Consider the following 17285-nt stretch of genomic DNA (forward strand, 5'->3'; position numbering starts at 1 on the left):
ACCAAGCCTGCAACCTGTGAGAAAGGGTTGTACTGGGCTGTTGGAGAGCAGCAGTTCAGATTTATGAGCAGCCACAACAGCACCTGCAGAGGAAGAAATCTGAAGCGGGCTCTAATCGTGCCCCGGAACGGTCCCTGAGCAGGCTCCACCTCGGCTGCAGCAGCTCCCTCCCTACCTGGGGCAGCTGCTCTGGGCACAGGAGCTGGTCAATTATTGACTCCACAGCGTTTGGCTCCCCGGAGCCAAGGCTGCTCCAGGTCTCCAGGGTGTTCTTGGCTGCTTAGTCTGAGGGTTCTTTTGTCGGTTCACAGAACATTTTAATCCCTGCAGTGAGTTTGGGGCAGGGGTGCTGTGGGTGCCTCTGAGCACACCATGGCAAGAAGTTACTCAGCAAGTCCTCAGGAGGGTGTCTGAGCAGCCAGCGAGGTTTTCTCTGTGCTTGTTACTCAAAGTTGCCAAAAAAAGCCCACAGAGACAAGAGGGCAAATTCTCACAAGTCACAGTGAGGAACTTCGGAGCTGATTCTTGCTTTGTTCCTTCCCCAGAGCTGCCTTTATATAGAAATAAACTCCAGACAATCCTGACTTCCTTACTGCCACTAAACAACAGGACAGTCAGTTGACTTCACTGGATAAACTTGCAGACTTCTAATTTCCATTTGATGGTGTTTTTAGGCAGCGTTTAGAAGCCACCATTTAACAGACAAGGACCCACAGCTGGGACAGTGGTTACCACTTCACCAGCAAGTCCTCCAGTCATAAAAAACACATCAAATAAAACTCTGCCTAAAATCCAGAAGTAAGATCACAATTTTAAGGGAGGCAAGCAGAGGAGACACCTGGTAGTGCAGAGAGAAGCAGCAAGAAGCCAGAGAAAGCCTGAGTCAAAGCCCTGGGGCTCGTGGGGGCACAGCCAAATGCAAGGAGCACACATGGGGGGCTGCCTTGGTCCCCCTGCCTCACCCAGAGGTGCCATGCAAAGGGACAGCTCTGCATCCCCCGCTTTTGCAACGCCTCTGGAACCTTTCACCTCTCCCTTTCTCCTGCAGTTGTTGTGTGAGCACATTTACAAACCCTCAGCCGTGCCCTGGTGGCTCCTCATCCCTCCCCCAGCCCAGCTGGAGCTCAGGGCCCGAGCAAGGCCTGCGCAGCAAAGTGGGGAAGAAGTTAAGCAAATGTTTAAATATTACTGAGCAGGAATTCCAGGGTGTTTACAGCCACCTCTCTTCCTCCTGCTCTCCATTTCTCCACCTTGCCCAGTCACTCATCCCTGCCACCTCCAAGCCGTGGGGGTGACACAGGAATAGGGAATGGGGCAGGGATGTCTCCCAGGACACTGAGTCAGAGCAGGGAGCAGCACCCTGAGAGCTCCCCAGCCGGGAGGATTTAAGGAGCAGCTCGTAGGCTATGACTCCACTCTAAACATGAAGACATTTCAAAGGATTAGTGAGCAGGAGCTTTATGTCAGCAACTCCAATCAGATTAATTCTCCCCAGCTAACACAGGTTACCTACATTTGAGCAAGCAGTTGGCTGTGTCATCTTTACAGTTTAGGAAACCAAGAGATGCTGGGCAAGTGTGGAGTGAAAACCTCAGCAGCTGGGTAATGCCGTGGTTATTCCAGAAAAACGGGACTGGGGGGGTCCCACAATTCCCAATATTTTTTTTATTCTGAAAGAAGAGCATTATCCTACTCAAAAACTAAAACAGCATCACTGGAGATGCTCCTTTCACCTCTTGATTAAAAAGGCCACGAGCAGTTTGTAGCTCCACAGCCATGACTGAAATTTGTTTCCTTGTTCTGCCCTCTCTGGTTCCTAAGGACCCAAAGAGCAGATTTGGGAGGATTGCAGTGGATGGACACCCTAACCAGGGTTTCTGCAGGTGGTTTTCCACTCTCCAATCCATGCACAACTCTGGATTTGAAGATGTCAAGAATGCCAGATACAATACATGAACACCTAAAGAAACCATAACACAATTCCAGCAGATTTTGTTTCCCTGAGCACCCCAGAGATCACAGAAACTGCAAACAAAAATGAATCCCATGGCAGTACATCCAAGCTGCAGCTTGTGCCCATAAATCCCCCTGTTCCTGGGAAAAACTCACCGAGGCACAGGCCAGGATCCCAAAGAACCCAACCTTCTGCACCAGGTTCTGCACAGCCAGCTTAGCCCGGGAAGCAAAGTCCTGCAAACAGGAAAACAAAGGTGTTAATGAGGAAAACCCCACACAAACAGAGCTCAGAAAGGGTGTGATTTCCAGGATTTCCTAGCTAGCAATTGGGAGAAATTTTAAACCAAAAAGGCCAGTTTGAAACCCTAAGTTTAGAGGGACAATCATGGTGCTCAGGGTGGAAATCTGCCCACCCACAGCCACTGAGTTTTGTTTTTCCAAACCCTGCGAGTGGCACTAAGCTCCCAATGCTATGGAAACAGGTTTTCCAGTATTTATTCCCCCATATCTTTGGAATGCCTGTGCTGCTTATACCTTATTCCTTAAACAAGCAGAGGGAATGAATTCCTTCAGTGCCATTTCCAGTGTTAAAAAGGTACTTTTTGAGAACAGAAAGAGCACAACAATCCCATTATTTCCTTAGATCTGTTGTCCCAAACCCATGATCTCAATCAAAACAGCCAATTCCAGGTACTGCCTACAACAGACTTGTAAAATTCATTAAAATCCATCAAGTTGAGCCCAAATGACTTTAAAAGCAGGGAAGGTGCAGCCCCTGTGACTGGAGCTGTTCTGTACAAAGCTGCCTCCTTTTATTTTGTGATCAGACCTTACTCCTGAGTCCCAACATTTGCCAAACACCCAGGAAACCCTTTAAAAAGCAAAAATAAAGATTCTCACAAGCAGTTTGTTTGAATGTGAGAAGTGAATTTACAGGAGATTAAATTCTTTTGGAGCAAAACTGTCCAGAGAAATAAAAGCAAGGTCAGTGCTCCCTGCTCAGGCTTGGCCACAACAGTTACAGAAAGCTGGGAATCCTTGGGAATAGCAAACATTAAAAAATAATTATTAATTCCTTTTTAAAAACCTACAAATAAGCAATAAAATTCTGATTTTCCAGGAGAAATGCAATAAATTACACAAGGAAATTACTTTAATCAATAATTAATGATAGTCTAAATTCCACCCTTTACTACTGAATTGTAGAATTTAGACTATCATTAATTCTTGATTAAAGCAACTGCAGTGTAATCCAGAAAAATCACATTTATGCTATTTTAACTTTGTTAAAGTTCTGTTGAAACTTTAAATACTAAACACCAATACAAGAAAACTACAATTATTTGACAATGTTCTTGCATATTATTAAAATATTGAGTTGTAGAATTGACAAAATTTTCTATGGTAGATTAAAAAATAATAGATCTGTGATAATCTATTTTTTTTTTTAAACCCACCTTTTTTAAACCCCTTTTTCAAGTAGTAACTTTTCTCCATTACTGTGCTTTCAAACAGTTAAATTCTCAATTCAAAAATTAAAAAACCCCCCAAAAAAACTACTTTAGTCAGAATAATTCTGTTTATTGTGTTTAATGTTTGGCAAAGTAACTCACATTAAAATTGAAAGAAAAATGCCAAAGAAATGAGATTTCCTAAATCTTACAGTGGGACATTTTTAACCACAGGGGAGTATTAAAACCCTCTAGAATATTCTTTAAGGGTGAATTTGCACATTTTGACCAGGAGGTACACCTCGGGATCGTGATTACAAAATGGAAGAGATCAAATATTCACTCTTTTAATGAAAATTTTTCCTGCTATTTTCCCATTGAACTCGTAGGATCCCCACAGAACACAAGGGATTAAACCTGCTCCCAGCGAGGCTGACACCAAACCCTTGAGCTCATTCTGATAGGAAACAATCTGGAAAGTAAAATTAATTTTTTCATGGTGGTTTTTTTTCATTAAAAGAGCGAATTTTGCCATAAATTGTTATAAACAACAAAACATGACAATTTACAGACAACCAAGCCCAAAAATCTTGCGACATCCAGGGCAGTTCCTGCTCCAACTGCAATTCCCTCGTGGTTATTTCCAAGGAAACAGAACCCAAAAAGGGGATCCCAGATCCCTGATATGGGGACCCTCAGGATTTGGGATGGGCTGCCAAGGATGGAGGGAATAAAATACCTAGGATTTTCCCCAAGGAAAACAACAGCTCTCCCAATTCTCCAGCCAAACACACAAGTGAAAATCACTCCTCAGGATTTCTTTACCAATTAATTTAACACCAAAAAGTGCTAAACCAGATTTTGTCCTTGGGAAAGGTGTCCTGAAATAGTTCCTTCCTCAGGGATTTCTGGAACAGTGTGACCAGGACATTTTCAGTTCCTATTTTCTCCCCCATTTCCCAAAGCTCAGGGGTTGGAGCAATATTTTCACTTTTATAAGCCAATAAATATTTTTTCTTGCAGCTCCATAAATCTCAGGGCAAAGAATCTTTAAAATAAAACACTCCAAGACAATTATTCAAATGGATCCATGATTTATTTGCATGGAAGTTGTTTCTATTCTGATTTTAATTTATTCCCCCATTATCTTTTACTGTGTTGCTAATGCACTGTTGTATTCATTTTCACAAGCTGGAATTGCAAATAAACTCTCTAGCAAATGACCTTTAAATTAATACTTGCAGCACAGCTGCTTTAATAAAATATATTATTATAATTAGATATAAATTGTATTAACTTAGGGTAAGCACAGTGCACCATTTTAAACCACATTTCTTAAAAAGAACCAGCTTCCCTCACCCACATTTCTCAACTGCTGCAAAATTCAAGGCTGCCTTGAAACTAATATTTCCCCTCCAGCTAAAAACATATAAAACATTACAAAACTAATGATGAAAGTCTTTTTAAAAAGTGTAAAAGTCTGCCTTAAAAAAAAAAACCAAACCAAACTGAAACCAATGTTGGAGCAGTTTTTCTCACCTTATTAATGAATAACTTAAAAAAATAAAGTTATTACTCAGCTTGTTTCTTTGTTAAGTTTTGGTTTTACATTGTCTATCACAAAGTACTTCATGGAAAGCACAATTTTAAGTTCTAAAAATTTCACTCAAGAACTTGTCATTTGTTTTCCTTTCTTCAAATTTTCTAAATAAGCCAAAAGGCAAATTAAAGATTTTTTTAACCTATTTTCTATGATCTAAGGTAATCACAGCTATGAATAATTTGCAGGGTAACAAACCTACCAGGGTTGCAACAAAACTATGAATTCCAGCCTCAACATTTACTCTGTGAAAACAAGTTCAGAACTATTTCTCTTTGGTTCCTTCCTTAAATTTTGTTTGACAAATCTTTGCGACATCTGGAACAATAAAAAAGCCTTAAAAGTTTCATTTCTCCGAGAATACAATCCCCAGTTTCACAACTTTTACCTATTTCACAACTGATTTTTTTTTTTCTTTTCTAAAGCCTGCATGGGGAAGAATCTTTCCTCTGTTTTTTTAAGCATTTGAAATGAAAGAAAATAACTTTCTGCTTTAAAAAATAATATTATTTATATATATATATATACATGAAAAAAGACAAAAGTTCAGCTACTTACAGGCAAACCATTTTCCCCCCAAATTAAAGTTTCTAGACTGGACTGGCCTCTCAGCTAACTGTGATTCATTCTTTATAACATTTCAGGATGCTTTAGCTCACTGTGTCCCTTTCAAAGATGATTGAGTTTTTGGGGTTTGGAAATAGATTTCCTGTGAGTGCCACAGCGCAGGCAGAGGAAGGTTAAATGATTAAACATGACTTCATTGGGTTAATCATCAGATCCCAAGAACTGGGCTGGGAACAAGAGGCACGGAAAGGTCAGGGATGATTCCCCAGGCCCAGCTGGCAGCTCAGGGGTAATTGTCCTGGATCTGCTCAGCCTCAGGAAAAAGGAAATTTTCATCATTTGATTGACCCCAGTGGCTCCATAGGACAAAAAACCCTCCCAAAGCTCCACACCTAAAGGGGTGGTAAAGAGAATTTACATGGTTCTGCCACAGTGTTCTTCCTTTGTGGAGCAGCTCTGTGTAAATATGGACTTTTTACCCCTGGAAAAGTCCTTCCTGAAAGAAAGAATGGACAACCTTGTCTAAATTACAAGGCTTTGTCCCATCCCTCTGTTTTATTTCGTTTCCATTTGTAATTCAATCTCTCTCTTCTTCTTTCACTGTAAAGTTGGTGAGCTCCTCTGAAGGTGAGGGAAGAACAAGCAGCTCACCAGATTTAACTAACAAGCTCAAGGAAAACAAAATAATTTTAGTAAATAAGTTTTCCTCTTTTCCCTCTGAAATTAATTTCAATTAATTGTTCCCATTGAAACTGTGAAACCTCTTTTTTCTCTGCAAGAGCAGAGCTGGTTGATGGATCCACAGGAGTAGTTGGAGGTATCCAAGGAGCTCTGAATAATCGGAGTTGGACTGAATTCCACAGAGAAAACCTGTAATGCTTCTGCAGATCTGTTCTCTGAAGCCTGCACAGATTATGCAATGTGACAGTTCATTTTCTAACAGCTGCAATCAGATTTTTAGGAGCACTGAGAAACCCATGGCTCCCATCACATCCCAGCTCAATCTCTGAAAAACACGATCCAGATTCCAGGGATTTGAGGCCTGGAAAACCTTATCTTCTCTCCCATTTCTTTTCTGCTGTAAACACCTCGAGCACTTTACAAATACATTGATAATACTGGCAGATTTAACACAAGGATGAGCATTATTTCTATTATTGTTATAATAAAAAAGTTTAATTATCCAGATAATCATCTCAAGAGGAGAACATTTTTCCCCCCAAAGACTGAAGACTGCATATGAAGCTACCATTTAGATCACCAAAATTATAGATTTCTTAACATTTAAAGAGCTCCCTGCAAAGACAGTGCCCCCCTTTATATAAAAATCCGAGTTATGTTAAAAATGAGCTTCACAGTGTTTTGTTTCTTCTGGCTTTCTGTTACAACACAATGGAATCAAACACAACTTATGGGAGAATGACCATTTGTGGCCAGGCAATGGATTCCAGGATTTCAGAGGACTGGGAAGAATTATTAACTCCTTGGAATAATGCACTGACTGCAGAGGAGCAGTTGTGAAGGAGTCAGAGAGGTACCTAAGGCTGGGAGGTCACAACACATCCCTGCAAACTGTTCATCACTCACTGACCAAAAATGACTTCTCAACCCTCCCCAAAACCTCAGAGGCAACAGATCTCATGAGTGAATTACAAGCAGGAATACTGTTATAGTAGCTCATGGATCTTTGTTCCAGCTTTCTCCAAAATACTTCCAGTTAAATGCAAACAAGGGGCAAACTAAAAGGGGATATTTCCATCTTGATGCCTGGAGAGCAGAGGGTGTGAGGGGTAAGGTTTAAACCTCCTTATCACCCAAAAATATGGGAAAGAAAGGTCCTGTCTGGGAAATCAGACCCCCAAAAGAGGAAGATGGAAAAAGTTTTCAAGGATTACTGAAAGCAGTGAAGGGATGGCAGCAGAACTAAGCAAGTACTAAGTTTGATGAAAGAAAGGGATTTACACACAACAGGCATAGGACAGACATTCCAGATTCTAAGTAAGTTTCACTTCATGAGAAGTCTGGGTTTTCTGAGACATTAAATTCTGGAAAAGGAATTGGGTAATCATGGAAAAGCTGCAAGAGAAAAAGATGTCAATGTTGAACATGAAAACAGTTTTAAAAGGACAAGATGAAGGCGACCAAACAGCAATAAAACAGCCTTGGCTTCTCCAAAGAACTGTGGAAAGAAGAGAGCAGCACCCACAAAGTCTCATTAAATAGACTGTGCTGGAGATCTGAGGGCTTGAAACTGGTAAGACTTCAATATTCAGAATATTTGTAGGCAAGGATGAACATACAGTAGGTATTATAGACAAATCACAAATCAACAAGAAATTAAATCTACAGGTGGATTTTTCTACTACATTCTACATTCTGAGGACGAGAATGCTGGACACAGATTGTGAGGGATTTATTTCCACATCTGTTTGTCTTCAAATTCCTGAGGTTGGTTGCATGTTAAGGTTAAGGGGTGATGCTGCAATCCAGAGACAATCAGGAGGATGATCATCTTTGGGACTTTGTAAACTCAGACATGAGTAACTAACGTTAGTTCTTGGGTCAGAAAAGCTGCAGTTTTTCTATAGAAAATACAATGAAACCCATTGTCCTCCTAGCAGATTTTAAAAGTGATGTTAGAAAAGACAGACAAAAGAAGCCACGGAGTCGTGTGAGGAGCTGAAACCTTTGCAAGTCCTGTGGGAGCAGAGACAACAGAGTGAAGTGTCCATTCCAACAGCAGCCATGGCTTTCTCTGGTCATTTAATTTTAGCCTGTCTTGGAGTAAAAGTGTGAAACTTCCACTTTATGGTAAATAACATCTCCCCATGAACAGGAACAGGAATGAAGTCAACCAGCTCTAGATCAGTCCATTAGTTCCAGTAGGAACTTCCAGGTATTTTCTTCGTTTCATTAATCATCTGTATCATGGCAGGAACTTTTTATTTCCATCCCCCTTCTCCAGGGAAGAACCAGCAAATGCTTCTTTACAACAAACCCCATCTCAGGAGCTTTAATTTCAAGATTTCAGCCTGTTACAATTCAACACGACACTCAGGCTCAGCAGGGAAATGCCAAAAGGAACGTGGATTATAGAGCTCAGTGAGCTCTGTAACTCAAATTTAATGCCAGCTTTTTCCACAACTAGAACTGAAACCCTCAGACTTCTATATAAAAAGTCCTTTTGCTTCACACACTGTATGAATAAAGAAATTTTATAAAGAACGAGACACAATTAAAGGAAATAGCCTAAAGGAAGAGGAAGGAGCGTGTCCTTTCGGCCTTATCAGATCTGTCCTGCAGAGCTGTAGCCCCTTTAACCACATTCCCTGCCACCTCTGCTCCTCAGAGCGGCGACCTGTCCACTTTGAGACTCTGCAGCTTTCCAGCCCTGCACAAAAACATGAAATGAAACGATTTCTTTCCTTGCTGAACAACCACTTTGTATTCACATCTCGCAGGAGACCTGGCAGAGCAGATCCTGCAACCCATTTTCAGGGAAGGGAGCTGTCAGTGGGAATGTCACCAGCACTGGAGGAGATTTCCCAGGGAGGTTGTGCAGCTCCAGGACCAGCCCAGACAATGCCCTGAGGAACCTGAGCTGGACTAGAAAAGAAAAAGTTGGACTAAGAACTGCCTCAGGTCCCTTTCAAGGTGACTTTTTCTGTGATTCCATGACAAGATACTACAGCCACAGGCAGGGAGAGGAGTGGAGTAAAGGGACATCCCAGCACTCCCCCAAACCCCACTGCAGCTGCTCATTTATCTCAAAGCTACAACTGCCATCAGTTATTGTGGCCACAGCTCTGCCAATTCCAGGACATTGTCAATTTTTTAAAAAATCCATTCTAAAGCATCAATCCCTATTTTGAGGCAGTTTAAGATCCAGACATTGTAAGGAAGGAATTTTTGATAACCAGTCATGAAAATTTACATTTTCAATCTCTGACAAACCTGAGAACTCAAAGCCATCAGCTGAAAAAAATACTGTTTCTCCACACGGGACCTAGACATAAGTTAAGGATTAAAATAGAATTGAAGTGAGGAACTTCTGACAAAGCCTTTAGCACACACAAGTCTTCCCTCTCAGCCCAGATGTGCAACCTCACCCCCGTTCTCCCTGGAAGGGACAGAGGTTCCCAGACAGCTCAGAGAAGTGGTCTGCATACCAGACTCTTGTACAACACAGATATTTAAACAGTGTCTGGAGCAGGGGGAAAAAAAAGCAGCCATTTTCTTGATTGTGATACTATAAGTAATTTCTATCAGTTATTGAAGGTTGTCCTTAAAAAAATATTTAAAGCAGCTTTTCTGACCCAGCCTTTGATCATTTATTGGTCTTTCTCAGAATGCTGAGGAGTGAAATATCAAGTATTTAGGGCCAAATTTTCCCCTTAGAAACTTGTGTTGAGCATTCCCAACACACAGAGAACAGGGCATGCAAATCCAATGCCAGAATCCAACCCTCTGCTTCTCCACAACTCCTGTGTAAATGCAGCTTCCAGCATTTCCAGGACACATGGTGACATTATTTCTCATTTCTGTTGCAAAGTGAGAAATTTGTTACTGAGAAAATCCTTCTGACCTAATACTGAGCGAAAATGTTGCAAAGTAACCCAGGTTTCCTCACTGCCGGGGTGATTTCTGATTTATGTACTTACACACTAAACATTAAAATAATTTTTTAGGGAACAGATACAAAAAGCCCTTCAAAACAGAACTCAAAAAGTCATCTCCAGTCACCATTAGTAATTACTGCAGTGCTCTGTGCTATTTCTTCCTTATCTGTGAGCAGGTGTGCAAATGAATAGAACAATGTGGGCACGTTCTCCTGCCAGTGCCCAAAGAAATCCAACCAGGAGGAGGTTTACACATTCCTTACTCACAGCTCTTATTGTCTACCCTCTGCCTGTTTTAACTCTTTGCTACCTCTTTTCTCAGCAAGTGCTCAAGATCAAGTTCCCTTATTTAAAGCTGTCATTGACTCATTCCAAAACGTATTTTAAACTTGGTGATTTTGGAGAAGAGTTCAAAACTGAGCTGTTATTCAGAGTATCCACTGCTCACTATATTGTCTGTGAAAACACACTGTCACTTTGCCACCTCACTCCCCAGTGCTTGTGGGGAGTTTCTGAAGTGCAGCTTCAAGGTTTGATCAGTTCTGAATTTCTATTTAATTAAAGGCCACCCTAAAAGAGGGGAAGAACCCTCCCCTACAGCTATTAACAAATACAGGCATCAAAGTTGAGGAATGCAGGGTGTGAGGAGCAGCCTCCTGGTGACCACCCACAGCAGCAACCTCCTTGTGCAGCACAATTAATAAAGAAAGGAAGCCGATGAGGAAAGGGGGTGATTGGAAGAGTGAGCAAGAGGAAGGATGAGTGGAGTTTGATGTTCAGTTTAAACAAGTGATTTCTGGGAAGGCAAAAAAAGGGGAAAAAGAAGAAGTCAAGGTTTCCCAGTTATTGTACGTGACCCTTCCACTTCCATTTTTATGATAAATGCTTTATAAAACCTGCTTGTGGTCTCCTTTAACTTCTTTTTTCTTCTACCAAGTACCCTTAAACGCTGTTGATTAAACAAGCCAGCAGCCTTTTCAAGCAGGAACTTATCAGATAGGAGCTGTTAATTTAATCACGGGAGAGATCCGTTTATAATTTGGCCATCTTTAACGCTGCTAATTAAGTGAGATTTCACTTATTAGTTGAGCCTAATCATTCCCCGTGAGTGAAGTCAGTGTCGTGTCAGAACACAGCGCTGGCTTCTCCGGGGTGTGGCACGGATTTTGTTCTGCTCCTGCACAGAGCAACCCCACGTGAAGATGTGGAAAAGCAACCCAGGGTTTTCAGAAACGCTGGGAAGATGGGATTAGCATGTGTGTGACTGTCACCATCACAGAATCCGTGGGTTTAACCCCTTGCAGCCCTCGGGGAGCAGGAAGTGGCTCGGTGGAACTCCTGACGCAACCAATGCCAGGCGGTTGCAGCTCAGTTTAATACGAACCCTCTCGAGTCCACGTTGACAAATTCTTTAACAAGCCCTGTGGTTACAGGGAAGCTGGTTTCAGTCTGAGTCACTCCTGTTCAAACAGTTTACTGGAAATGGAGGGGAGGGGGAATTTTCAGAGAAGTCATGTGATGGCCAGACAAACCACAACCAGTAAAGGTTCAGTGGAGGCAAAAACAGGTCCCAGCAACAACTGACAGCCAGTGTGCAGATAGCACTCGATCATTTCCAAACCAGTCCTGCTACATCTCGGCATTTCTATGCATTTAACCCTTCTCCAAGCCTGTATTCCTCCCGAGGCAGGACACAGCTTGGAAAGTAAACAAACAGCAGTGGCTGATAGTAACATAGGCAACTAGAAAATATTTTTACATGGAAATTTGGCTGCGGCAAGGCTGCACAGAAGCAAAGCCCCGATGTGTAAATCATTAGTTCTTACAGAAATGCCACTTAATGAAGCCAAACACTTACAGCCATTAGGGATTAGATATGCAAAGATATCAGTACTTTCCCCTCCTAGCAAGGAGTACCAGGATACAGCAATGCCCACGCACTGTCACTGAGCACCTTGAGGGATGCTGGCACCAAAAGCTGCTTTTTCACTCCTCAGCTTGAAGTGTTTCAGCATGACAAAGAACCCAGAAAAATCACCAACCAGCAACTATTAAACTGGCAAAAAGAGAGTCCCTGCTCATGTGTGTGGGGACACAAAACTGCACGAAGTGTCTGTGACTGTGTCATTACCAAAGTGCTGCCCCAGCGCTGAGCAGTGGATTCACTTCCCCTAATTGAGAGGTTGCTTTGAACGGCTGCACTGGAGATACTCCCTGTGGCTAAAAGGGGAGCTCTGATAAAAACACTCCTTCACTCTGGAATTCGACTGGAAGAGAGCTAACAGCAGCTGAGATCCCGGTGGGTTTTAAACACTGCCTTAAGTATGAACAAATCCCAGCGAGCTGCTCTGTCTGGGGCGTGCTGGGCTCTGCCTTGTGGCAGCTCTGGGGACAAAGAGCCCGGAGTGAAAACCACCCCCCTTCTGCAGGGCACGGCCACGAGGCAGCTCTGACACTCCCTGCACGGAACTGGGACTCGCTGGTGAGCACACAAAGGGACACAGGAAGGAGAAGTGAGTGTTCCTTTAAAATAAGGGGCTTTTTCTCAAGTGTGCTAATGGAAAGTACAGGACAGACACATCGGCTGCAGGTTAATGAGCTCTCTCAAAAGCCAGCACAAGGAGGCAGGTCACTCAGATGTGAGATTCAGGACAGAAAATCCATCAATAGACTCTTTAAAGTAAATGGCGTTTTACTCTGTGTAACTCTGAATGGAGCATTAAACCTTTATGCTGTTTAATCCTCTTAGGCCACCTTTTTTTTAAGTGCCCAGCCAGCAAGCATATTCCCCCTCACAGATCCTTCAGGCTGGATGCTATAGCCATGATCTATTCACACCAGAGAAGATGCTCATCTGTTTCTCCAAATTACCATTGTTTTTGAGGAACAGCAGCAACGAGCCCTCTGAGCAACACACACGCAGCAAAAACGTCAGAGCAGCTGGCTCTGCCTCGTAGGCAAAGAGCAGGTCAGCTATTCTTCAAAATCCAACACCCATTCCCAAGCCTTTCCAAAAGGCTGGATGTAACGAGGCCTTTATACTGAAGGAAGGCTCCTGTCACCTGACATCAAGCATTTGCAGCATCCCCGAGGCACAGGACACTTGTCACAGCCCCCGTGTGAGGTGTCAAACTCGGGAGAGTGGGAGAAAGCTGATGGAGGTAATAACAATTGTTAATGAGCAATTCAAAAATAGACATCACCACTGCACATGAATACAAATTACAGGGCAAAGAGTGATAAGATATGCTGGAGACTGGGATTTACAGAGGTCATAGGAAAGGCAGGCCTGTCTCCCGCAGACATCCAGAGAAAACATGATTGGAGCCAAAAGCAAAAAGGAAGTCACATTAGCAAATGGAAAAAACTGAACTGTCAGTTTTATGAGCACAATACAATTTAATCGGATTGTCAAAACCTCATGTTAAAAGAGTTTATAGAAACCAAACCACAAGTGGAGTTTAAAACACTTCTTTTTTTTTTGCTGGCCATCCATCCACCAAACAACACGCTTCAATCCAAATTCAATTGCCAAGAAAATAAAATCAAAAGTACTGGTAAATAACACCATCGGTTTTCTTCATTAATTCCACAAGGCCATTTGTTCACTCCGGGCAGTCAATACAGCTATAGTTTGGCCTGGCCTGACAAAATGCTCTCTAGCAAAAATTGTCTTCCCAAGAATCTCCCTGTGCGTTCTGGAAACCATCTCTGGCTGCTCCCACAACTGTACACACATATAATTTGCTGGGAGAGTTTCAGTAAACACAGATACTGAAGTCATGTATTGCACTGGTTTCGTTGTTGGTTTTTTTACCACAACTTGATTTTCGTACAGTTAGGGGATTACTTTGCACAGCAAAGATTGATGAGAGAGTAAAGAACAAAGCAGATTCTTTCTTCCCCCTGCTGCATCTTTAAAAAAACAGAAGAATTTACTATTTATAATAGCAGAAAAACCCTTTGGAACCTTCTAGTAGGGGGAGGCTCTCAGGAAACACAGGGTTTACTGTTAGAATTACTAGATTGCATTCAGTATTTCCAGACTAACCACTTTCATGGAAAAGCTTCATCCATGTTTTTGAAGGAGGAAAAAAAAAAAAGTATGTATTTATCTCCAGAAAATACCCTGGCAGAGGAGTTTAAAGACATAAGTGCATGGTAAATAGCATCTGCTGGTTTTTAACAGCAGTCTCATGACCAGTTTCAACTTAGTGGCAGACAAAACAGGATAAGAAGGAAAAATACAGAGGGAAAAATTCAGTGGCAAGCAGCACGAGGAAAAAATGTTTAATTTCTTCTAGAACACTATCAGTAACTTGTGACCAGGATGCAAACTCCTGACCTGAAGGAAAAATTATCCACAGTAGTACCAGACTGATGTGCAGCATCAATTGCAAAATGTGCTCTGTTTAACCCCTTGAGAAAATAAATGACAAGAGCAACAAAAAGGCACTTGGAGCAGTTTTGCTGCATTTCCACATCAGGAAAAACGTTTCCTCAGGCTGATGAATGGGTCACACACTGGCCCCTGAGGGTGTCAGTGGCACAGCAGGCAAATGTCATCTGAAAGGGATGAGCTGAGGCTGGAAATAATCTCTGGCCCAGGGAGGCTTTAAATGCAGCCAGAACCACCAGGATTATGGAACAGCAGCTCCTCTACCCCTGTTTTCCCAGCCCAGTGTCTCCCTACCTTTATTGTGCTGTTCTTGGAAATCTAAATAATTGCAGTACTTGTAGCAAATACTTGGCTGCACTATTTCATCTGCTCCAACAAGCTGCATTCTTGTCCTCCCATCACCACGGGTATCTACCCAGTGTAGGATCTTTTTCCATCCCCGGGAAGTCCCCTGTGAACTCACACCAACTGATTTTTTGGCCCCTTCTCGCTTAATTGGAATGGTTATTTACTCCTTAGTTGTTCTGTGTTTTATTAATTCTGTTGTTTTGCACGCTGTCCTTACTTGTGCAGTCTCTGCGTGTTCCAGCATCTCCTCGAATTCCTGGTACTCCTCATCATCAGGTTCAGCACCAGAGAGCCGGGCTGCCCTCGCCATAAAATACGGGGGCAGCTCTCCAATGGCTGTACCAGCACCCTGGGAAAAGAACAATCCTGATTTATTTTCCTGTTTATTCCCAAACACAAAACATGTGACACGCACAAATCCTGTGGACATTCTCCGAGCCGACGAGACCAGCTGTTTGGAGCAGTTTGCTTTCATCCACCAGGTCAGAATTCCCATCATTTCCAACAGAATGCTGTCCACTTTGAATCCCTATTTCCCTTTCTTTCTCTGTGCAGGGGAAAGCCTGGGGGGGTTGCAGGGTCGGGCAGACAGGACCTGTGCATCGCTGGGGCCCCGTGGAGCGGCGCGTGGAGGAGCCGTGGGAGGCTGGAGCTGGTGGCCCTGCTGTCCCACACATCCCTATCCCACACATCCTGAGTCAGCACTGCTGTGTCTCACCCCACCACATGATGCCAGACACATTCCCCAGCATGTGACAGCCCCTGATCCCGAGGGGCCTTCAGAATAATCCAGGAGCTCCTCGCCGGTGCTGTCCCAGAGTTTGCTTGTTCAGTCATGAGACTCTGGGCAAGAGTTTGTTAGAAAACAGGCTCGGGTTTTACTACAACAAGGAAAAAAAAGGTAAAGCAAAGCCTGAGCTCGAGTTTCCCCTCTCCTTCAGCTGGGATAACTGGAGCCAACCCCAGATGAAAGGAGGGCTGCTTTCTCACCGCAGGAAAATTATATTTGTTTTCTCAGGACATCAAATGACTCATTTCAGTCTTGTGGGTAAAGGCAACTTTAGCTTAACCAAGAGAAAAAAGAGAGACAGCTAAGATTGAACATATGGATAAACAGAGGCTAATGGAACAGGAACTTGGAATTAACTCAGGATGGTTTAAATTTAGGGCAGGTAAGAGACAATAGTTGAGCACTGTACGGGAATGTGCTCCCTGCAGATGGCTTTTCTCTCCCAGGGTCAGCAGTGAGTAACAAATGCTTTTCTCCTCCTTTGAAGCAATGTGAAAGCTTTTCAATTTCCTTTGTTCCTGCTCTATACACAGCTGCAAGCAAGAATTCCAGCTGCTGTGGATATTCCAAATCAACAGGTTGTGGTTTTAAATACCACCGAAGTTACCCAAGCTGTTAAATTCTCAGTTTAAGCTCCCAAAGTGCACGGCCTCCAATGTTTATGCCCTTGTTTTCCACAGAAGAAAAAATTTAAACGACTGCAACAAGCTGAACTCCATTAATCTGCATATTTCTGACACAAGGGGAAGATAAGCCTGAAAACAGTAGCAACAACACTTCAGAAAAATTAACTTGAGGTTATGTTCTCAGGGTGATGCAAGAAGAAAAAGTCACATTGCTCCTCCAGGCTCTGCCAATTTGCTTTGGCTTCGTTCTGTGAACTGAGGAAGAGGTTTGCATGTGTGTACTGGACATGAACTTTCTTTAAATTGGTTAAGTCACATGCTCATTATTACAAAACATTTCAGAAGTGCAACAAAAATCATATGATTTCATGTCTGCTGCAGATAGGTTCCTTAAGTGCAATTAAGGGCTCCAAACCAGTAACTATTGAACTGCTTTTTGTAACATTAGCTATTTTCACCACTTAACTCTGAATGTCAGTTTTACATGGAGATTCCTTAGACTAACAACAAACTGGAAAGGCAAATGCTAATCAAAATTCTTTTACACAAATACATTCAGAAAAGGAAACTGGGAAATTACTCCACTAGAAAGAGTCTTTCAAACAGATTTGATCCTGCTCAGGACACAGGCTGCCTGTTCTGCTAATCCCGAGCAATTAAACATTTTTATTCTTTCCCCTTATTTCTTGTAAAAAACCAAAAAGGCTGCAACACATTAAAAATATAGGGCACTATTGAATTCCTTGTCCCCATGGGATGGGAGGCTGTGAAAACTGGCATTCACCTACGAGATTGTTTCTGAGCCCTTCTGCAGGCCAGGGCTGCTGGAGCCAACTTTTACAGGGATTGAAAAAAGCATCATTTTCATTCCACCTAATAATTCCTTGGGCACAGGGATATTTAATCCTTGTAACACTCATTATCAGCAG

General features: G+C 42.6%; 1 protein-coding gene across 5 annotated transcripts in view; it reads right to left on the reverse strand.

The window, feature by feature from the left end:
- VMP1 (vacuole membrane protein 1) overlaps positions 1 to 17285 on the reverse strand; it is a 61002-nt gene that overhangs the window by 17210 nt on the left and 26507 nt on the right. For all 5 annotated transcript variants that reach the window (XM_017730972.1, XM_017730973.1, XM_017730974.1 and 2 more), the window contains 2 exons: positions 15158 to 15289; positions 2110 to 2190 (listed from right to left, as the gene is read on the reverse strand). In XM_017730972.1, coding sequence (XP_017586461.1) covers positions 2110 to 2190; positions 15158 to 15289 — 213 coding nt within the window. The remainder of the gene's footprint in view (positions 1 to 2109; positions 2191 to 15157; positions 15290 to 17285) is intronic.

This window comes from Corvus brachyrhynchos, unplaced genomic scaffold, assembly GCF_000691975.1.
Source record: "Corvus brachyrhynchos isolate BGI_N302 unplaced genomic scaffold, ASM69197v1 scaffold283, whole genome shotgun sequence".
NCBI lineage: Eukaryota > Metazoa > Chordata > Aves > Passeriformes > Corvidae > Corvus > Corvus brachyrhynchos.